Below are 23176 nucleotides of genomic sequence, written 5' to 3'. Positions count from 1 at the left end.
ACTAAACGATAGTGACACGATAGAGACTATTAATGTACATTTGAACACTATGGAAAATATGTGCTGTGGTCTTCTGCTATTAATGGGAGCTCTTCAGCGACGCTATTTTAGGTAAACGATACCTGGGTAAGGTTTATTGTTGACAGTCCAGGAGATGACAGGAGAAGGTGTTCCTTGTGCATGACAGGATAAGGCCAGATCCTGCCCTTTATTTAAGGTAACATCACCAGGTAGCTCTTTAAAGGCAGGTCGCATATTGACGGACAAGTGAATATCCTGTCTTGTGGATCCTGCCGCATTGGTAGCTACACATGTGAAAAGTCCAGCATCTCCTGGCTATGTAAGAAAAAGCAAACTTATTAAGAGATGCATACTCGGCGGACACCTAAGCTGCTAATGTTCTCACGCTCACCTCAGCTCTCTCGATAATCAGCTCTCTGGATCGCAGGATGGTAAATTTGCCCGGACGTTTGAGCAAAACTTCACCATCCTTTTCCCATGATACTTCGGGCTCTGGTGAACCTTGAGCAGCACAAGGTAGCAAGGCCTGAAATCCTTGAATGACTGACATCTCCGTTTGACCAGGAAGAATCATCGGGGGAACTGAAACACAACGATAGGATAACTACAGTATATTGTAAAGCCTGCTTTCCAATACTTTGGTATACGCTGACATTCCTAACACTATCCAATCTTTTTCATCACACAAATGTGTTTGAATTGCTCTCTTACCATATCTTTGACACCCAACTATTTCTTTCGGGTCCATGCAAAAATGTCAGTATGCCTTTCCAAACTTCATCTATTCTTGGAGCTTTGATGCCTTTTTAATCAACATACACAAAGCAGTGTAATTTCACAAACTGACTCACTTTGAATCACCAGTCTGATGTCTTGACTGGTTCTGCCAGCAAGATTTTTGGCAGTACATGTGTACATCCCAGCATCACTGCGCTGGGTAGATGTAATCACCAGTGTCCCGTTTGCATATATATGAATATGAGCACTGTCAACTAAAGGTCTCCTGTCTTTGTGCCAAGTAACTTCCGGTTGGGGTTGGCCATCGGCCACACACTCCAAACTGACAGGTTGGCCCAGCACAGCAATGTATTCCACATGAGGCACGCTCAGCACTGGTGGAACTGAGGACACACAGGGGTAAGACCATATGCTCTTATTTGAATGCAAGTGGCAGGCATGTCTCGTTTAATTTTTGCAAGCAAAGTATACCTTGAAGCACAAGTTTAGTTCTTCCCACAGCAACACCAGCTTCATTTTTTGCCAGGCATTGGTACATTCCTGCATCACCAAGAGTAACACGGGCAAACTTGAGGGCGCCGTTTGAGAGCACAGCTAGCCTGTGACCTGTGAAACAAGTAAATGTTATGTTTAGAACCAGTATGTCCTTTGCCCTTTCGTAGCATTCTTGATGTGCATTCTTGCTGTGCTTTTGTTACCAGCTGCTATGGGAACACCCTCTCTTTGCCAGGTAATGGACGGTCTAGGAAATCCTTGAACCTCACAGGGTAAGATGGTCCCGTGATGTAACACCACTTGGACTTCCTCTGGCATGGGTCTGATTTCTGGGGACTCTGTCGGATCAAGGTAAAATGAAATTATTTAACTCGGGCCAGGCAACGATCGTCACGATTAATCGCATGAGGTCTTTGTGATTAAACACAATCAATCACATTATACGCATATTCCCCCAAAATTGAAATGTAGTGTAGAGCACACTTTTTATTTTAACGTATTGTCATCTAAATAAAAATGCCATAATATTTGCTGGGTTAACTCTTGTGACATTTTCATACACTAGCAGTTTAATATAATATTCACTATGAATCTTAATTTAAAGTTTTTGTTTTAGGAACATTTTCTATTAAAAAATATATAATAATAATGGCAACAAGATTTAATGCGTAATAAAATAATTGTTGCCATCAATAAATTAGTAAATTACTGTGAAAATAACCCTTTCCCAGCCCTAGTTTCAACTTGTGATATGCCTTTTAAATAAAATACAGTCATGTTGTGTGCCTTGATGCTAGCAAATGGAAACAAACCTTGCACCGTAAGTGAGATGTGTTTGTGAGCCACTCCAGCTGCATTGCGGGCTGAGCATGTGTACCTGCCGGCATGGCTTGGTAAAACAGCAGTTATCTCCAACACCCCTGCACAAAATATAGCAGTAGCATATGCAGTTGTCACATATAAACAGAGGCGGCCTGTTAGTAACACACAACATTCAAGCCGTTAAAATTACTGAAATCATTTTTGGAATAAGTCGTGCCAGACAGTAGTAATTTTGATACAACAGACTTTTAATCAGTTTCACCAGTGCAGCGTAACCACCGGCAACACGCACAAAGTTTCCACAGGTCCACACAGAAGCAGAGTTTTAGAATTACTAATTTATGTCAACCATGGGAGAAACAGTGGAGGAAACAATGGCATGAGACCTCCAATTAGAAGAAGCATAACACTCAATCTTTGCTTACCTTGCAGACTACAAAAATGAACTTCTGCATCAGGCTCTGCCTAAATAGGTCATTTTTTTATACTTGCGAATTCACCCTAACCTTAACATCCAACTCTACCAAAGATTTATTCATGTCTTTTCAGAAGTCTGCCTAACTTACTTATTAATATTTTTTATTTTTTTTGACTCGGGTAAAAATGGATCTGAAAATGAACAACAATAAAACAGATGTGTTTTCTACTCTGTGTTTTGCAATAATCCCTAAAAGACAAGTATTTGGTATTTTACCAGTAGGTAGGACGCGATAACTTCCTCCTCTAGATCCCAGCTTGGCTCCACCTTTTGTCCAGGAGACGATTGGCTGAGGTTGGCCTTTGACTTGACAAGGCAACTCCACAGGAGACATTTTCACTGCTGTGACTGTTGTAACATCGTCTTCAATAGACGGTGGGACTACAAGATCAAAGACCAAAACCACATTTCTTGAATTTAGACATTTCAAGTGGCTGTGTACCTGGACCACTTTCAAATTCATACCTTGGAGGATGACCTCAATAACCCTGCGCTCCTCTCCAACATCATTCACAGCTGTGCACTCAAAGTAACCTTCATCCTCATTGGACGGCGATAAAAGTACCAGTGACCCAGAAGATAATAACCTTAAAATAGAATCCAATTAAGTATTTTCTTATGATTTCAATATCAAACAGTGTATTTACCTGTATGCATTAGACTGATGGCTACTATCAAGAGGGGAGCCATTCCTTTTCCAGGACACTTTAGGAGGAGGTATGCCAGTTGTCTCACAGCTCAGGACAGCTCTCATGCCTCTGGTTACAGTTGTGTTGAAGGGGCCAGGACTGATTGAAGGACCCACTAATGGAACATAGAGCAGATCCAACATGTTGACCACAATCACATTGATTTATAATTTACAGTTTTGCTCTGTTTACCAAACACTCTGAGATCGATTCCTCGGTGGTCCGAGCCTGCCTGGTTTGATACCGTGCAGTGGTAGCGGCCAGCATCACTTAGCTGAACCCCGTGCACACGTAAGGAGCCTTCTGGCAGCATGGTGTACCTGAAATATTTCACATGCGGATTCATCTTCATAAAATACATCCAATGGGATTCTGATACTCTCCATGAATTCATTTAGTGACAAAGACAAATAGGTTGGTTGATTTAATACACGCGTGCATGTTGTGATTGCAATTGAATTGTATTGTTGTTTGAAAAGGCTTCAAAAAATGCTTTTCATTTGTGCTGCAAATTGAAATTCATGAATATGCTTCAAATTAAATTAATCCATCAAAATTGGCAGTCTGACTGACTTTGCTTTTTAGGTACTGAACATGAAATGTCATCTCCGAAGGAATCACTTGGAGGAAGTACATTACATGGTTTATTAGAAGAATGAATTTCACCTAAACTGATGTGGAAAAAGCTTAAAAAAATGATGTTCTGTGAAATTGGAAAATGTGCTGTTTTAACCACGTTAAAAGAAAAGAAAAACCTACTTGTTGTTATCGTGGGTTATGGGGAAGCCATCTTTTCTCCACATAATTGTCGGAGACGTGCCATCTTCAACTTCACAAGGCAAAATTGCATCCTGGCTTATATGAGCTGTCACCACTGCGGTGCTCTCCTTAATCACTGGTGGCACTAAGAGGCAGACGTATGATTAGAGTCAATATGTCAAAGAAGTTTTAACCATGTCTCTTAAAGTGCAAATTACAGAGAATCTCCACAATGAAGAAGAGACTGGTGCTTCCTGCCATGTTGGTAACCACACAACTGTACTGGCCACTGTCCTCTGGTCTGACATCCTGTATTTCAAGGTACTGGCCTCCTGCGAGCCGCTGAATACGGCCACCCAGCTAATTGGACAGAAGGTTGGCAGCAAAGTCAACAATTTATGCAAGTTACAGATGTTCTTTGACTTCATTAGCTGTTTGTGAAAGTTTTCACATCCTGTACCTGCATCTGGACCTCATCCTTGTACCAGTCGATATCAGGAGGGGGATCACTGTCGGCTAGGCACTCCAGGGTCAGATGTCCATTAACTGGCACTGACAATGTTCTAACATCTTCAGAGCCAAGAAGGGTCGGTGGGACTGAAGTATGAACAAGGTTTGTATAATCACATACTAATTCTGACGGCATCGGTTTGTGTAGTTGAAAGAATGTCAGACTGACCACACACAATTTACACTGTGCTCCTTAGGAATAGATTTTGTTTTCTCTTACCTTGTACTCGAACCCAATAGTTTCTTCCATCCTCTCCAGCTGGGCTGCTGGCCAAGCAGGTGTACAGACCTGCATCCTCAACCTTGAAGAAGACACATGCGGCGTGTCATGTTGACATGTTGACATTTTGACTCTGACAGTCTCAGATTTATATTCAATGCTTTTTTTGTTTGTTTATAGTGTATTGTATTGGAAAGAAATCAGATGCATCATACTACATTGTCTACAATGAGTGATGAGAATGATGACTGACATTTTTATATCTTCCAATGTGTGACCAATTCCAGCAAACAATTGAATTCAGCTCTCAACTCTTTTTAATTGCAAATATCTGCTGAGCTTTGAGATTTTTTAATCCTCTTTTTAAAACATTCAATTCTCAGAGCCATTGTCTACTTTTAAGCTTAATAGGTGCAATTAAAATACATTTAACATAAAGTTCATAGATGCAGCACATATTTTGACAACAAAGCATTACACGGCACATACACTGTAGCTTTAGTTGCTGTTAAATCTTGTTATCTACCTGAATTTTGCTGATACTAAGAATGTGTCCGTCCTCCTGAATGATGTTGTTTCCTTCCAGCGGACGACCGTCCTTGAGCCAGCTAAGGGTGGGGGGTGGTACTCCCTCTGCAGAGCACTCCAACTCCAGAGGGCTGTTTACTGCAATTGTCAGTTCTAGTGGGTCATCAGATCCGTATATCTTTGGAGGCTCTGGATCAGAATAAAAGTTGTTTTGTCATAAAGTGTTCTTACCGGGATGAAAACAAAGTTTCAGTTGTACAATACAGTTGGAGTTTTTTACCAAGAATGGTAAGATTAAAACTCTTTGTGCTGCTTCCAGCTTGGTTGCTAGCAACACAGCTGTAGAGGCCTGCCTCCGAAGGTGCCACATCAGGCAGCTGCAGCCGCGTCTCCTGTCCATCCAACAGCAGGTTCCGATGAAGTGATAGCGGCTGGCCGTCTTTCATCCAAGTCAACGTCGGAGGAGGAACACCACGGGCTTCACAGGTAAGAGTTACTAACGATCCTTGCACAACTGTCACCGGTTCTACAGGTTCCACATGATCCACACCAGGAGGCACTGTAGAACAATGAGTGATGAGAGAACACACCTGAATCCAAAATGCTACAAATAATACTTTTTCCAAATTGATGGAAAATAATGAGCGAGTTCCATCGTTTTTATGCATTAAACACCAACTACCTTGGACCTGAACGTCATAGCTAAGTTCAGCAAGACCAGCTCGGCTGCGAGCTATGCATGTGTAAACGCCAGCATCTGACAACTGCACAGGAGAAATCCTAAATGAGACAAATGGACAGTCAGTATTTCTTTTACGATGCATACACAGAAATCAACAATGCAGACGGACCTAAGTACGGAGTCACCAGAAACTAGGCGTGTATGTGGTGATAAAAGTAGAGGTTGTCCATTCTTGAGCCAGCTGATCTGAGGTGGAGGGTCTCCATCAGCACGACACTCAAGAGTCACAACACTGTCCTGTATGGCCTGCAACACTTTGGGTTCGGTGGTCTCGCCCAAGATGGATGGTCGTACTGTGACCAAAAAAAAAAACCCCGTCAAACAATAACATGTAAATTGATCAAAAAGCACTACAGTTGAATGTTAAAACTGACCAAGGACAAAGAGAGTGTAGATCTTGCTCTCCTGACCAGCAGGGCTGACAGCCAAACAGGTATATGTTCCAGAATCCTCAGGACTAAGGCCTAGTAACGTCAATGTGCTGCCATCGGGCGTCACACTGGTAAATAACAAGAACAAAATAGTGGACATGATATGAACACCAGAATAACGTTTTCATCATCATCATCATCATCACCTCCCAAAGTCTTTCTCACGGTCAAACATATGGCTGTCTGTTGCACGAACTTCCATTTAACATACAAGCTACTGAACATCTGTATGCCAGCTGCTAATAATGTTCCCCATGATTGCATCATAAACAAATCCATTTGTCTCCCTACACATTCATTTCTTATGTTTATAAACATTAGAGCTAATGATTTTTAGTATGACCCCCAAACCTTTGGGGAATGTCAAAGTTTGATACATAGTTGTGACTATTGTAAAACAAATTGAGCTACTTTGCAAATACAAATAATCTAGTATGACTATGACCTCATACAATGCATTATTGTTCTGTCAGCAAATATGGACTGGAAACAGCTTACGCAATGTGACGAGTATCGGAACCTTCCAAAGTCAAGCCGTCTTTGAGCCAGCTAAGGTGAGGCGTGGGGTTTCCAGCTGCTTTGCACTCGAGTGTTATCTCTTCACCCATGGGTGCACTCACTTCAGATGGATGATCAGAGTCCAGAATAGTAGGTGACACTACAGAGGAAGACAACTGGTCAACTCAAACAATATTTTCTTCCTTCTTGGAGAACACATTTTCAATGAGAATCGATAGTCAGCTAATAGACGCCATTCTTTACCCTGCACGGTGAGAATGTAGTCCTTTTGTTCCTGTCCTTCACTGTTCTTGGCAACACAGGTGTAAGTTCCGGCATGAGACAGAGTAAGAGGCCCCAACTCAAGGCGGTTCCCTCGGATAGACCACTGCCACTGCAGGCTACTCTCTGGAAACAAATACAATATCATGTTACACTCCTATAGTATTTCTATTTTTTTATCACGGTCTTACCGATAGGTGTTCCATCTTTGAGCCATGTAATGCTTGGAACAGGGACTCCCGAGGCCTCACACCGAAGTGACACGAGAGAGCCCAGGGTGTAGTTTAGGGCCTCCGAGAGAGACTCATCGAGGACAGGTGGAACTGTAAATTTATATTTGCACTGTAGTTTAAACACTGTCACCACTCTTGGTCCACTACTGTTGTCCATGACACGAGGTATTCCCACCGTAAACTGCGAGTCTGAAAGTTCTGTCGACCTGGCCAGCCACATTGGATACTTTGCAAGTATAGGTGCCACCGTCTGCCATCTGGGAGTCAAGAAATTTCCAAATTATGGATTTCGTAGCGTAGAATGATGGAATGGCTTTGGAGTTTGCAAAGTTGTGTTTGAAAGCTTAAAGTTTTCCTGACCTGAACTCCTGTGATCTCCAGTTGGTGGTGATCTGTCTTCAGTCCATTCCCTGGAACTAGTTGGAGTCCATTTTTATACCATGTGACCTCAGGCTCAGGGACACCATGGGCTTCGCATTGCAGGGTCACAGAAGAGCCGAGCTGCGGGGTCAGCACATCTGACTCGGCATCAAGGCGAGACTTCAGGGTGGGCAGGACTGTTGGTTTGCATTTAGAATGAGGACATGATCTCATTGTGTGATTCATTTCAACTTGGCATGAGTCACTTTTAAGCTACGCATTCTCTGTCACAGCTGTGATAAACAGTTTTGGTTTTTTTTTTGCTGAGACAATGCTTTGAAATGTAATCATCTGTGTATGACGCTGACGTGTGCAGATGGCTCACCATAAACACTGAGGAGTAGGCTCTTCTGGTCCTGGCCAGCTGAATTAGTGGCCGTGCACACGTATTGTCCTGCATCCTCCAGTCTTGCCCGGGGCAGCTGTAGCATCTGGCCACCTATGAAGTATGAATGGCAACATATCAAATTTTCTTTTAAAATACTTGCATTGTCTGGACTGCCTGTCCACCCATCAATTTTGAAATTAAACTACAAAATAATTCAACTGTCGCTTAAGTCACTTTTAAGTCGCTTTTACGTCGTCAAATTTCCCTGAATTACATTGGATAATTGTGTCCTTCAATATAAGCTGTACATTCCACTCTTATAGTGCTGATGTAGTCAGGGTGGGGAGCAAAATGGGATGTCCGCTGCATGCACCACCTTTACGGATGCGCACACTGACAAGTGCTCTGTGAAAACGCTGACTGGGAGGGAAGCTCTTATGGAGTCAATAATCAAAGCTGTCTTTATGGGCGCTTGTGAATGCTTTGCAGCTCAGCCACCCAGAGTTCCACCGCACACTGCCATAGTAACAAAATCTATACTCAACGATCTATATTGAATCATCATACATTAATTCTTGTTCTGACACAGTCACAGATGTTCTGTCACAGATATCACACAAAGACACCAGAGAACTGTTTTAAGTCCCATAATAATATCCTTTAAAGAAAAAAAAACAAGGGAATAACAAAGACCATAACAGCATACTGTATTAAAAACATAAAGCTGGGTCATCGTTATTGAAGGTTTGTTGTGTCCGAGATCTAACCTGGCAATAGGTGGATACTGGTACTAAAGCGGAGGATCTGCCCATCTTTGGTCCAAGTGATTTCTGGTGGAGGGTATGCTTGTACGTCACACAGCAATGACACCATATGACCCTCAGTGACACTCAGCTCCTCCTCCTTCGGGCCTAATATTCTCGGTGGTACTATGACAAAAAAATACATACTGTAGATATGAGTCAAGTCAAAAATACTCAGCAATGATGGACACTCAATGAAAGTAAATCCAACAGAACAAGAACAACATATATCTTCTTTACCTTGAACAGTTAGACTGAAGAGCTTCTCGACTGACCCGACCTTGTTTTCTGCTATACACAAGTATCCAGCCATGTCTGAAACCTGCACACTGAGGAGCTATATAAAATGATGAAAGTTATTCCAAAACACATCAGGTCATATTTCAATTTATTGGCTCAGTGGGACAACTCTTCTTTACCTGCAGTTGTGTCCTGTCCTCACTGATGAGATGCTGTGAGTCCGTGTCAACTGGCTGTCCATCTCTAAACCACGAGATAGCTGGAGTTGGATGTCCAGTAACATCACAATGAAGGGCCACAGTGCTGTTGACCACTGCTCCTATTTCCTCCATAAACTCCTCAGATGCTCCCATGATCACAGGTGATACTGCCAATTTCAAATAATGTAATGGATTGTTTTTTCTATCATGCAACAAAATTCGACAAGCGTTCATGCTTACCCAAGACCTCCAATTCAAAATGCAAATGATCCTCTCCAGCTTCATTGACCGCCTCGCATGTGTACCTTCCTGCATCCTCTTTCTGAACTCGAGCAATTTGTAACACCTGTCCACCTGAGAAAACCAAGACGTGCAATTTGGTCTTTAGTCATCAAATATGAGCTCACACAATAACCTCTAATCTGACCTGGCAGTAATATTACTCCGTCAGCGCTGGTGAGCTTCTGTCCATCTTTGTACCAATTGAGCTTGGGGGGTGGTATGGCGTTACTTTCGCAGGAGAGGCTGATGGGATGGCCAAGGATTACTTCCCGCTTGGCTACCATGTCCTCATTCTCCTCATCCTCTCTGTACTCCACACCCCAGGCTGCTTCTCTGTTAGTCACGCGATGGAAGACCGGAGGAACTACAAGGTGATGCCAAGTTTCTACTAGTTTAGAGCCTTGTTCAACTGGCGAGTAATATAACTTTGAAACGGCTTAACGCACCTTGTACGGCAACATGGAAGTATCTCTTGTCTTCTCCTGCCGAGTTGGTGACTACGCATGTGTACTGACCTTCATGGGACAGCATTGCATTCTCGAGCTGCAGGAAGGCCCCACTCACCAAAATGCCAACATGGTTGTTTCCTGTCAACGGCTAAAGGATAAAAATAATTGACTTAGATCCCAGGATATGCTATTGCATATAGAGGCAAAGAACATTGTGAGTTTGTGCTGTAAAACGTCTGAGCTAACTGTAATCTTGGAAACGCTGTGTCTCACTAACCTGCCCATCTTTGAACCAGGCAACCTGGGGCTCAGGGAAACCTTTAGCAAGGCAGGAGAGAGTTAAACTGTCATTGATTCGTACTTTCTTTTCCCGAGTGCCGATAGATGCTGGGTCCCCGTCGATTTGTGGGGGTACTTGAGAGGAAAGAAAAGCAGAATGAGATGCATCGTTGGACAACAAATTTGGCCTCAAACACATCAAAATGTGCCTTACCTAGAACACTAAGAGAATAGTGCTTGACAGCAGTGCCAGCTGGATTGGAAGCCCGGCACGTATAAAGGCCTGTGCTGTCCCCTTGTGCTGAGCCCACCCTTAAAGCCTGCCCACCTTGGGTATATGTCAACTGGGCGCTCGACACAATGGGCTGATTGTCTTTCAACCAGGTGATGCTCGGCATGGGTGAACCTTCTACATCACAGAGAAGAACTATCGGGAAGCCCAGCACCACTGTCACATTTGAGGTCTCACCAGGACCCTTGATTGTTGGAGGAGCTGCACAGAAAGCAGACCGTTTATGCACCAACATATTTGAAGTATTTATACCTTAAACAACACTGTTACCAAAACACTTTTGTGACTATAATCTCATCCCCAATGGCCTTTTCATCCCCAAGAGTATTTTTTTAATAACTTTCATTCTTTTTTCTCTCTCATAATTATGAGCAAGGAAAGAAAATGAAAACCTTGCACTGTTAGTCGGAACTGCCGAATCTGTGTCCCCGCATTGTTGCTGGCCAAACACTGGTAAAGTCCTTGATCTCTCAGCCGGGCTGATTTCACTTTCAGCACCTGGCCATCCTCCAGGAACTCCACATGTGGATCTCCATCACGGGATAGCACCCTGAGAACAGGAAGGACCGATACAGTAAATCATATCCTTGGAGTCGATGCTGAAATAAACGTCTGAAAAACGATGCATACTCTCCGTCGCGACTCCATTCCACTCTGGGTGCTGGGCGCCCACTAACTCTGCACTGAAACTCCACCTCCTGGCCAAGGACGGCTGTTATATCTTGGAGTTTGGATGTTCCTGAGATTACTGGTGGAGCTGCAACGGTATGTTAACACACAACATTATTTATTCCACATTGAACGCATGTCTTTAGTAAATTCAGGTAATTGTAAAATAAAACATGCAATATTTTAGCAGCCTTACAATACACCATACATAAATGTAATCCCATTATGGATGGATAGTGCAAGTTCTACTGCGACTACTGCCACAATAATATATTGGTAGGCGTACATGAGTAAAGCTCTAAAAATGTAAATAAAATTGGAATATTTATCTTTTTGGAATATTTATCTTTTTACAAACATGATTTATAATACAACTCTTGTATGTGAAATTGATATCATTAGATTGTGAAGCTGTGCTTATGGCAGGAATGATCTAAGCGCTATTTTTCCACTGACAAATGTCAGTGACGCCACTTAACAAACAGGCGGGATTGTTGCATTGTGAGCTCACCTTGCACCACAATATGATATTCCCTTCGTGCTTCTCCAGCTGAATTTTGAGCGGTGCAAGCAAACATTCCTGCGTGTTCTGGCTGGACTCTGTAGATTTTAAGCAGTCGGTTCCCATTTTGCAGATACAGCCCAGGACTGTCAACCTGGACACAAAGAAATCACCACAGTCACCCGACTGTCCCTTGCGTCATCTTGTAGTTACAACGAAGACCACATGATGGCATTGAAAAATCACTTATGACTTGGGTATGTTAACACGCAAGTCCAGTTCAATGGAACACTCGTGTCACAAACTCACAAGATGACCATCTTTAGTCCAGGTAATTGTCGGGGAAGGAATACCAAAGGCATCACAGCCAAGAGTGAGAGGCTGCTTTAAGGTCACAGTAAGGTTATGTGCTTGGCCATCATCTTGGATTTCAGGAGGAACTGAAATAAGACAGGACAACAGAGGATTTGTGTTGAACTTTGTACTTCCCAATAGAAATGGGGATGAGGTCTTACCATTCACTTTTAATCTGGTCTTCCGATCCACAGAGCCCGCTTCATTGGTTGCCACACATTTGAAGTCGCCACTGTGACTGGCAGAAGCTCTGCTAATTATAAGAGCTCCATCCCTCGTCACAGAAAACTCTGATTGTCCAGGATGTATCTCCAGGCCATTCTTGAACCACCGCACCTTTGGTGGTGGAGAACCTGCAAGGCAGAAATACATGAGGTTTAATATAGGTCTCTGGGGGGGGGGACAAGCCCGAGCTAAAAAAAATAAACAAACAGCAAAACAAAACACGCATCTCTAAAGAGCACGGCAGGCGTGTTATTAATGGGTTCAGTTTACTTTCACTGTCAGATTGAAATTTCAAGGTCACCGTGACAGAAACAAAAGGCCAACCAATATGTAGAATAAGGGTTTGTTGAAAGATTTGGCCTCATGTTATTGAGATTTATTACCTACGACAAGTGTTAAGCAGTAAGAGTAGTTCAAAGTCATGACGCTCAAGCTTCGGAAACTCAAACAGATGTTTTCCACAGAGAAGTGGGCACAAAAGAAGAAGCCAGAAGTGGTCAAAAAAAGGGTACAATATGTGGAATGAGGAAAAGATGATGGGGGGGTAGGAGGGGGGTCTCTCGTCAAACACAAATTCACAACTATTGAGAGCAGAGCGCAGTATAGACTGACCCAAATACCTTGAGGATGGGTCTGTCAATTTACAGAGGTGTTGTGTAGAGAGATCGCACCTTTGCTCAAATCCCCAAAATTATTCCCACGGGTCATTCAGGAAAAAAAAAGAAGTGATTTTATCATCTGGTGTCTTTCAGGACACATGTTTATAATTAAGGAGCTCTGAAGCAAATGTATCTCATTGTTGGAAGGAAATCCAAACAGATGTTTCGTTTTACACGTTAGACCTCATTTAATTGACTCTTGAATTTATTTGCAGTGGTCGACTTCGACTGATTGATATCCACCATGTGTTTCTGAAATGATTACCTCTTTTAAAAGTAATGCTATTGTTGGTGAATTTATAACACCCCTGGGTGTTTATAATAAACTGGGTTGCATCTTCCTGATGAAGGAAGTTACATGGAGAACAACTTGGAGTGGGGATTCTTATTTCCTGCAGCCAATTGTCTCGCTTTCACAAACTCTGGGAATAACGGCATACCTGGTGGTGTTTTGTAATCAGAATACCCAAAGCATGTAACTCTATGACAGTTGGATTAGTGTGGCATCTGCAGTCATTATCAGTCAGTGCCGGTGAAGGAGCTGAGCTGAGACGAAGCTCTCGGTTTACCGGTTGATCTAATTTATACTCTCACCTATGGTCACGAGCTGTGGTTGGTGAGGATGGATGAGAGTGATCAAGTTACTCTCTTATGTTAAGGTATTTGGATTACATTTCAAAGTACATTTTAACAGTCCATTTTTAAAATGACCCTCCCATCCCTGTGTGTTTGTGTGAGGAACATTTTGATTAATTTTATTGTTACCTTCAGCGGGGCAAGGGATGACTACCTTGCTGTTACTTATTTTCTCCATGATGGAATCTCCTGGTTCGGCAAAAGATGGGACCTCTGTGGGGATAAAAATTGGGTTACATACAGAATCAAAAGACTGAGAAAGGGTTGCAAAACCAAAATGGTATCACGGTATACCAAGGTTTCAAATCACACATTTGGTTTCTCTCCAGAACCCAAACATCTAATGAATCATCAATTACAGAACATAGTATATTCATCCGAACTAGCCGCGTATTTATTGGAACAAACATGAATCAAATTTGGTTTTCAAATATGTTAGGTTTCAGCTTCATGGGCACAAAAATGACTTGCAACATTCGACTCTCTTGGTGGCCCAATAAAATGTGATCTGGGACATATTTTGAGGTTGGAAATGTGGCACTAGACTACACGTTTTAAATATATACTATGAGTTAATGGAGGCGAAAATGATTTTTTTTAACTCAAGCCATAAAAGGGTAGTATTAAGTTTCAGAAATTCACCAAGAATTTCCAGCATGATCTCCAAAGTCTCCTGTCCAGCGCTGTTACGAGCCACGCACTGGTAAGTTCCTTTGTCAGCTTGGCTGACCTGCTGGATCCTAAGAGGTGACGTCTCCTTGATCCCAACAGGAAGTCCATTGTGAAACCAATTGACCTCTGGGCTTGGCTCCCCCTGGACCACACATGGGAGCGTGACTGTTTGTCCCACCAGAGCTTTCAGTAGAGGGGGTGCAGGCTGAATCCTGGGCTTGGCTGAGGACAGAAGAGCAACCTTAACATATACATCTTAGCATATCTAATGATCACTTTACCAGTTTAGAGAGAAGTGATGTTTAATTATGAATTCTATCAGCATGAAAGTGTTCTCAACAAAATATTTCTGACTTCTACAAAGTTACCTTGGATGCGTAAATTGTAACTTAAGGACACATTGCCGGCTGGATTCTCAGCAGTACAAGTGTACAGTTTGCTATCAATGAGGCGCACATCAGTTATCTTCAGGGAGCCAGAGGGCAAAACGGTGAACCTGGGGAATGTTGGGGGGGGCAAAGAAATGACACAAAAAACAAGTAATGACTCAATGAAGATCTGCATTTATAAAAAGGACATTTTTCTATTTGAAAGAAATAAAATCCTCAAATTATCTTATTTTTGCAAGACATTTGTAAGACTAATAAGACATTTTCCTGTATAAAAGAAATATTAATCCTTGAATGACACTTTTTTTCAAGAACATTTTTTACCCTAATAGCTATCAAGTGATAGTATGTATGTAAGGGTCTGGGTCTTAGGATAACTGCTCCGAAGTCGACCCAAAATTCGTAGAAAATGCATTAGAAATATTTTGTGAACTGATGAAAGTTTTCTTTTTCATTGTATGGAGCCCTGAGAAAACCATTTAGTCTGAATGGTGACAGTGTGCCGCCCTGAGTGGTAAGATCTAAAAAAAGAAAGCACTCAATGGAATGCAGACTTCCTCCAGGGCCGAGTGATCTCCCCTGAGACTTGTTACCATTGTGCAAGGTAATTACGGCGTAAAAGGGTAGCCAGAGTTTAAGTTGATGAAGTCACCCTGGGAAAGGTCACAGACATGCCAACGTCAATAGAATATTACTGTGTTAACTATATCACTCTTCACGATGGCCTCATGGGTGATTGGAGTTAAAGAAAGGCCTGACCGTGGTGCTAGACGTACATCACTGGGACATCTGCTCAAGAAAAACTGGTGCCAATGTAGCCATTAGTTCGCCTGTCAAGAGACGAACATAAAGTATTCTTCGTGGCTAAAACATGCCCAGATGTTTAATGTTTCAAGGGAGTGAAATGCTGCTTAGTAACTTCAAAAGACTTTGTGTTCATCTGAACAGCATCAAAGTAGAGTTGTATAAATGCAAAATACACACAAATGTAAACAGACCGCTCCCAGTCATGGTAGATAAGTGTTTTTGCTAGGCAACTGAATTACAACAATAATGTGTTTATTTTAGTGGAAAGCAAAAATGACTTGTTACTCCATGCTGTGGCTTATCACAGTTAACCCAAGTCCTCCAAGTGCGTGATGAAAAGCAGTGACATTTGAGGCGCCAAGTGACGGTGCTTTGTGCAAAATGTTGCTTTTCGGGGTTACGCAAGCTTAAGCACACAGGATAAGACTGCCTATTCGCTCTAGCCCATCCATCAGTGCCCATATTGTCTGATACAAAGATTAACTTGTGAAGCGTCGGGTCTTGAAACACCTGACCGCAAGAGTGGCGTCTTCACCATTCACATTGGATGGATGGAAATCTACCCAACCCACTAATTGGCATTACGCAACAATCAGCACCCTGCTCGTTTCTTCTATATTGTCCAGCCTGCACATGTCAGAAGTGGCTCTGTTTTCAGAGCATGGGCCCGTGTGGGGGTTGTTCACACAGACATGTTATACTCATCAGACAGAACGAGTAAAGAGTCAGCATGTTTTATTGCTAACACACCCCAGGGATTCCCATCTTCAGGCAGACAGGGCTTGTATCTCCTTTTTGTCAGTTAGTTTTCTTCCCCTCTTCCCGGCATCCCCCACATTACCACCCACATTTCCTTTCTTCAGAGAAGCCAATCTGCATTTGTGTCACCACTGCATCTTTCGGCTACCTCGTCATCCGCCTCTTGGCCCATTTAGTAGGACGGTCTGTCCTATAGCTTGTCTGTGAATTGAGTTGGCCCGCTGGTCTAGCCACACATGACTGTGAGCCACCCAGGACCAGATGTTCCACCTCAATTTAGCTAGCAAGTCAAGACGACACACAGACAGGCCCCCAGGCGTAGATCAGACGTAAGGCACGGTGAGCAGCTTTGTCCTTTGACCACGCATGACATTGTTGCCACAGTGATGTAAAAAACCTTCCACTTACCCTGCTGTGACAGGGGGGATGGGTTGGCCATTTCTGTTCCATGTGACCAGTGGTGTCGGACTCCCTTGGGGCTCACAAGGTAGAATTACCTCGGTTCCCACCTCTGCAGACACTTTTACTATGTTGTCATGGTCACTCACACCCATTATCTTGGGTGTTGCTAAAAAAAAGGGAAACAACTGTGAGTGTTACTTGGGGGAAACTGCTGTGTCGGGGTTTATTTGCCTTACTGTTGACACTGAGCTGGATTTCTCGACTAGCGTAACCCACAGAACTAGTGGCAGTACACACGTAGATTCCTGCATCGTCGGTGGTGGGGTGAGGGATGTGGAGGTATCCATTGGGGTCAGCTTGAAGCGAGGAGCTGTCACGAGGCAGAGGTTGCCTTCCCTGAAGCAACAAACAGCAAGTGTTAAAACCACTATGGTTCTCCTCCACACATGACATACTGAGACATGGAGCTCCCTATCAGGTTTGCAGCCAAACCTTTGATGTTTAAGATAAATTATAAGGCTCCCCTCGAATCTGCGCTCTGTACCCAGTACAAAAATATGAGAACGCAGGCTACCGAATTTATACTTGTTTTGAACATTAACAGATTTTACCGATTTAGCCTTATCTAGCAAGTAAGACTACTGTCATGCATTTTACTGAGTAGCGCCCTGAAAAAATAGTTTTGGAAAGAACCAGAAGAAATCTGGCTCAAATCCCTGATGTGACATTTATAGTTTAACCCAGCCTTTGTACAGCCTTTATGTTGAACACACTTGAAAGCTGTTTGTAATCACATGATAACAGTTGTAACCAAAAAGCATCGAGCTGAACGCATTGCAGACATGGGTGCAAACAGAACTATAAAAGTCATTTCCAAGAGCAGCATAAACAAATGTTTTTTGAATTAGGATTTCACACGAGAATTGTGATGTGGGAATACTTGACTGTGCATTGAAACAAACAATTATATTGTACCAACACGTGTGCGCAGATGTTAAATTATATTGTACCAACATGTGTGTGCAGCATGGTCAAACAAGTGGTAGCATGTCTGCCTCACGGTCAAAGTGTTGAATCTCATTCTGGGTTGAATTTCAACCCAAGGAAAATGTGTATATTCCATTCAAAAGGGTCCAAACTGAGTTTTAAACTCAGAAACTGACTGTGAGGCAAATGTGCTAGCCACACATGCCACAATGATAAAAAAAACTTCAATAATAAAATACAATTGATAAGATTTAGTCAAACGTAGTGAAAGAATGTCATATGAACTAGAACTTGGCAATGAAAGAAGGAAACCTACAGCAATAAATTGCTATTTGATATGTTGGGAATATGTCATCCATTTGTTCCATCCTTTTCTGTATAGCTTATCCTGTTCAAGGCCAGTGGCTGGATAAACTCTAGCAGACTTAAGGCAAAAGGCAGAAGCCCTGGACAATTCCCCAGTCAACTGTAGGGAGTTTGTGAATAATTCATTGAATGGCAAACAGCAGCTTACTTCAAAGTTCATGCAGTGCAACATGGTCAAGCAATTAACAAAATACGGTCAATGTTCTCACCGAACAAGATTGGGGAACTAGTTCTCTGCCAAATGCTGCAAAAAATACATTACTGACAAATACTATGGGTGACTCCTTGTGAAAATATAGCTCACGTTACCAATTACGTTTAATTGAACACTTTGGTTCAATATATTGTAAGTAGAAAGTCAGCAGCCCGGTGCTGTATTCCTATCTTGAGGCACTATGATGTTTTATTTTTATCAGAAAGGCTAGCAAGGGACGTGTGAATCAAAGTCACGAATACATGCAACCAGAATAACAGAAAACATCAAACTCCCACCTTGGACCAGACCACAACCGGCTTAGGGACCCCACTGGTCTCACATGACAATGTGATGGCTAGACCCTCGTTGGCTATGTAGCGGTAGGGCCCAGCGTTGATCTCTGGGGGCACTGTGAAGAACAAAAAGAAAGTAGGTCACAAAGCACAGCTGACTATTCGCTCGGGCCTCACAAATCTCCCTAGCGAACTCTATCGGCACTCCAGGCATTTATTCATTACAAACTGATGAACCATAATCTGTCTTGTCTGTCATTATCCTCTTATGAGCAAAATGACTCCACTGCTCAAAGCATGTAACAAACTGAAGCCTCTCACAATGACGGCAGCAGGTGGTCAGTCCCCTGAATGACAGTGGTTCCTGTAATGACTTTCCTTCAAATCTTCTCAAGTGCAAGAAGAGGGTGTGAAAGCGGAAGACGACTTACCGTGGACCTCCAAGCTCACTGAGATGTTCATTGAGCCTGCTACGTTCACTGCTGTGCAAACATATGTGCCAGAATCCTCTGGGACAGCTCTTTCAATGTACAAACTACCATCACTCCTCACAAACATTCTTCCGTTCAATTGAACCTTGGCGGAGTAACAAAAACAGATGTCACACAATAAAGACTTATGGTACTGTACACAGTCATCATTTTTTCACAATTAGATCTTACATGTTTTCCATTTCGTGACCACTGTCTCTCTGGGAGTGGTATTCCATCCAGCAGCATACATGGGATACTCAGGGACTGCCCGATGCCAGTGGTAATGACGGGGGCACCTTGAGCTAAGAGTGGGGGCTCTGCAATTGTAATTGTTGAATGGAAATGAATCAAGTACTCGCCAGTTCAACCATTTGCACTTTGTAGGTATACATACAGTCAGAAACAATTGCTCAGTCACAAACAAAAGAAGCCTACCCAGTCCAGTGACACTAACTCTGGCCTCAGCTTTAATGGTTCCAAAATGGTTTTTGGCTTCACAGGTGTAGAGCCCTTCATCATCCAGCCAGACACCTGCCGTAAATTTGAACATGAAAGATGCTTCAAACCTAGCAACGGAGCATCCTCAGCATCACAAGCAGAAACAATACAAATTATGTCAGCACGTCAATAACAAGTGAGCTTATTTTATCTTACTGGGCTGTAATTAGGAGTTAAAAATAGAAACGAACAGGATTGATGGTTTGCCTGTGCTGTCAGCCTGGTGACAAACACGCCCCACTCAGTCTTGCTGGGAGATGAGCATGTTATTCAGCACAACTTAAACGCCTTAAATAAATGCAGGTTAATAAAAAATAGTCACGACATGCCATTGACAAGGATTATTGTACTGTCAATGATATTTTGTTTTGTTTGCTTACAAATAGCTTCTACAATCTTTGACAGGCCAGTTCAAGGGAATCGTCAAGTTCTTTTAATGATGTAGACCAAAGTTTAGGATTAGATCAATGCATCTTGGGTAACTCACTCTCAATCAGAAGGAATCCATTCTCCAGCTGCCTTTTTCTGCTGCTGTGATTGTCTGTCCTTGGGAGAATGCGTCTACCATCTTGAGTGTACCAAGTCACAGTTGGTTGCGGGAAACCTCGAGCCACACAGGGAAGGGTGATGTTTTCCCCTACATTAGCCGCCATGTCAACCGGTGCCTCAGAGAACAAAGGTCCCACTGTGGTGCGAAAAGTGGTAAGAGATCAATTTTCTTGTAATTGACTTGACTTAGGCTGTCTGGTCTTACCTCCAACCTGCAGAGTGACTGTGCCAGATGAGGTCCCAGCAGGACTGCTGGCCACACAGCTGTATTCACCAGCATCTACCTCCTGTACTCCTCCAATGTGCAGGGTCCCACGGTGGACATCTTGCTGAACAAAGGGAGCGGAGCCCACCTCAAGTTTCCCTGGAAATACAGAAAGAAATTGAGCTTTAATTTGTCTTTGGGAATTCGATCTATTAAAGCGGGTTATACTGTGTGTTACCTTTAAACCAATGGACAAGAGGAGAGGGCGTTCCACTGGCCTGACACTCCAGAGTAGCATCATCCCCAACAGCTACAAGTAGGACCTGCTGCACCACTGTTATGATAGGCACCTCTGAAGGAAAAGAGGAAGATTCAGATTTGCTGTTTTGTTTCTTGTTTTTTAGCGGCGCAGCACTTGGTCACAAACCACACACCGTGCGGATGGAGTTTTTCCCCCTGCTCGCTTTATCAGCCCACATATCTCCAAAGTACTTCTCTCTACCTCTGGCTCTGTTTTGGTTCTCCCAACCCCTTGACTCCCTCGTCCAATCTCAAATCACATTGGTAACCTTCATGAGCTTCCACACAACTGAACATTACAGAAATGAACTGTTCAACCTTACTGTGAGCTTGCTTCATTATTCAATTATTGTGCGTGCCATAAGAGAGCCCTAACCCTAACCCAACAGTGGTAGAAGTATCTGTTTTAAATTACGGAAATACATTTTTCTAAAATTAAAATAAATGTTATTCTGTTGTAAATGTTAAACTTTCCTTCATCCTTATTTTTTATTTTGAAATAAAAACAAAAAGTGCAGGGTGTTCCCAAGGTCAGCTACATTGCTGATAAAGTGATAAACTGATCATTTAAATAAATATCTCCCTGAAGTCAACACAATTTGAAATAGATTCCTTATCGAGCAACACATAAAAAACAAAAAAGCAGATAAACAGCCAGCCAATAATGAAAAGTCCCAAAGTTCTGCAATCTTCACTGTTGTAAAACGATGAATACCAAGTCCAAGCTCACTGCAATGAATATCGATGTCAACACAGCCACAAGTTGAGAGGACCAAATACCTATGCAATTTACAACGGTTGTCACTGCCCTGTCAGATCAATATTGTCAAAAAAAACGGACATTTAGAAACAGTAAGGGCAAGTCAATGCTCTGGTTTCTTTGTGACATCTAACTGATAGCCGTGAGTGAAATTCAAAATTTAACACAATAAATGTGGATAAAACAAGGAATGTATCATTTTATTTGAGACAATGCTACAATAATCTACTTGAGAAGCCTTATTGAAAGAATTCTTAGAATCTAAAACAGAGTGAGGGAATTATTCTTAGTAACAGACGGAAGATATAATTAGATACCTGCATAAGTAAGAAAGACAGACTGTGAGGCAGTCCCAGCCACGTTGCTTGCCAGACATGTGTAATTCCCAGCATCCTCTGGGACAGCCCCTGTTATAGTCACAACTCCTTGCTCGTGTAGACTCAACCTGCATCAGGTAATTGGAAGAATTCACTAAGCAGTCTCGCACTGATTACATGTGCAGATGTACTGAAAAACGAACATTAGTGCAAAGAATTTTTGTTTCTCTTGTGTATCAAGTAATTTATTTTTGCTTCAATAAGCACATAACCAGCATTTGGCAAAACAATCTTTATACCAGAACAATGATTCAAACAGGATGTGGCAATTTCTGTTGTAGCTAGAGTGGAATGTAATGAGTCCTTTGTGCCGGAGGTGTTGAGTGGGTTGAGAGTCCTCTTACCTCGGCCGATTAGCAAGGAACGTGTTTCCATGGCTCCAAAAGAGCAGAGGAGGGGGAGAGCCGGATGCTGAGCAGACTAGGCGGATTTCATCCCCTCGGGAAAAGACCTGGCTCTGGGGGTGAAGTACCACCGAAGGTGCCTCTGCAGTCCAATGATCCAAAGAAAGCTGACAGTTACTTGGGACCTTGTTGACATGATGTCATTTATTATTCAAACTAAACATCAATGAAGATTTCAGCCCAGCAATGAAACTGCTGTTTGTGAAATTCATCAGGAGAGTCAGAGGTCATGCTACAATAGAAAACACAAATTTTAACATGCATCATGAGAAACATTTTCTGACAAGGTCGAGGCTCAACCCGACTGTAGGATGGCTCACGCTGTAATGGAAACCAGATGACAGTGTCCCGACAGGAACCAGGAGGCCCAGTGTGTTAAGTAGTTAAACAGATGCCTACTGGAGTGAGATCGTGCCGTACCTGGGACGAAGAGCCATACAGTGATTCTGTTGTCTCCGTGGGCATTTGAGGCCACACAGTGGTAATCCCCAGCATCCTGAATCTTCACGCTGCTAATCTGAAGGGACGAGTTGGACAGCAGCCTCAACCTCCCCGAACGAGCTCGGATGGCGCGACCTGCTCGGATCCAGGTCAGGTTGTAGCGCATGGAGCCCTCTACCTTACAGGACAACACAGCCACACTCCCCACTAAGGAAGTCACATTGACTGCTGGCTTGAGTACAGGAGCAGGTTCTGTTTTGTAAGAGACAAGACCAAAATTTAACAGCTCACCATAAGTGCACATCAACAGAGGAGTTGTAGATAGATTCTTAAATTGCACTCTCATTTTGCAAAGTCTCAGAAATCGCTTCACCATTACTGACTGACAATCCACTTAAATTGGAGGCCAAGGCATAGGTCAATCATTACACTGGTCATTTTTTAGTTTTTATTTATAACATTTGTAGTGGTTTTTTTCACAAATTTTGAATTTACCCTTTTTTTCTCTATTACA

General features: G+C 42.7%; 1 protein-coding gene across 2 annotated transcripts in view; it reads right to left on the bottom strand.

The window, feature by feature from the left end:
* hmcn2 (hemicentin 2) overlaps positions 1–23176 on the bottom strand; it is a 39484-nt gene that overhangs the window by 7573 nt on the left and 8735 nt on the right. The window contains exons 11-63 of one of the 2 annotated variants that reach the window (XM_085909597.1): positions 22642–22914; positions 22162–22303; positions 21758–21885; positions 20619–20732; positions 20381–20539; positions 20114–20311; positions 19564–19659; positions 19318–19445; positions 19087–19231; positions 18659–18771; positions 17050–17209; positions 16820–16979; positions 14825–14952; positions 14427–14678; positions 13914–13997; positions 12426–12617; positions 12220–12350; positions 11920–12064; positions 11370–11496; positions 11132–11289; positions 10662–10940; positions 10446–10582; positions 10166–10316; positions 9865–10083; positions 9678–9791; positions 9417–9604; positions 9238–9334; positions 8962–9123; positions 8192–8305; positions 7807–8003; positions 7622–7703; positions 7405–7536; positions 7196–7339; positions 6932–7091; positions 6377–6501; positions 6112–6295; positions 5943–6040; positions 5541–5819; positions 5259–5449; positions 4733–4814; positions 4463–4599; positions 4221–4362; positions 4003–4147; positions 3436–3563; positions 3202–3358; positions 3020–3141; positions 2771–2935; positions 2067–2174; positions 1458–1592; positions 1231–1365; positions 873–1142; positions 413–603; positions 123–336 (exon numbers count right to left, since the gene is read on the bottom strand). In XM_085909597.1, coding sequence (XP_085765723.1) covers positions 123–336; positions 413–603; positions 873–1142; positions 1231–1365; positions 1458–1592; positions 2067–2174; positions 2771–2935; positions 3020–3141; positions 3202–3358; positions 3436–3563; positions 4003–4147; positions 4221–4362; positions 4463–4599; positions 4733–4814; positions 5259–5449; positions 5541–5819; positions 5943–6040; positions 6112–6295; positions 6377–6501; positions 6932–7091; positions 7196–7339; positions 7405–7536; positions 7622–7703; positions 7807–8003; positions 8192–8305; positions 8962–9123; positions 9238–9334; positions 9417–9604; positions 9678–9791; positions 9865–10083; positions 10166–10316; positions 10446–10582; positions 10662–10940; positions 11132–11289; positions 11370–11496; positions 11920–12064; positions 12220–12350; positions 12426–12617; positions 13914–13997; positions 14427–14678; positions 14825–14952; positions 16820–16979; positions 17050–17209; positions 18659–18771; positions 19087–19231; positions 19318–19445; positions 19564–19659; positions 20114–20311; positions 20381–20539; positions 20619–20732; positions 21758–21885; positions 22162–22303; positions 22642–22914 — 8217 coding nt within the window. Of the gene's footprint in view, positions 1–122; positions 337–412; positions 604–872; positions 1143–1230; positions 1366–1457; positions 1593–2066; positions 2175–2770; positions 3142–3201; positions 3359–3435; positions 3564–4002; positions 4148–4220; positions 4363–4462; positions 4600–4732; positions 4815–5258; positions 5450–5540; positions 5820–5942; positions 6041–6111; positions 6296–6376; positions 6502–6931; positions 7092–7195; positions 7340–7404; positions 7537–7621; positions 7704–7806; positions 8004–8191; positions 8306–8961; positions 9124–9237; positions 9335–9416; positions 9605–9677; positions 9792–9864; positions 10084–10165; positions 10317–10445; positions 10583–10661; positions 10941–11131; positions 11290–11369; positions 11497–11919; positions 12065–12219; positions 12351–12425; positions 12618–13913; positions 13998–14426; positions 14679–14824; positions 14953–16819; positions 16980–17049; positions 17210–18658; positions 18772–19086; positions 19232–19317; positions 19446–19563; positions 19660–20113; positions 20312–20380; positions 20540–20618; positions 20733–21757; positions 21886–22161; positions 22304–22641; positions 22915–23176 lie in introns of both variants that reach the window. The other variant, XM_085909596.1, reaches the window with a different exon arrangement.

This window comes from Syngnathus leptorhynchus, chromosome 4 (genome assembly GCF_054491065.1).
Source record: "Syngnathus leptorhynchus isolate UIUO chromosome 4, UIUO_Slep, whole genome shotgun sequence".
Taxonomy (NCBI): domain Eukaryota; kingdom Metazoa; phylum Chordata; class Actinopteri; order Syngnathiformes; family Syngnathidae; genus Syngnathus; species Syngnathus leptorhynchus.
This window is presented reverse-complemented; position numbering and strand designations above follow the sequence as displayed.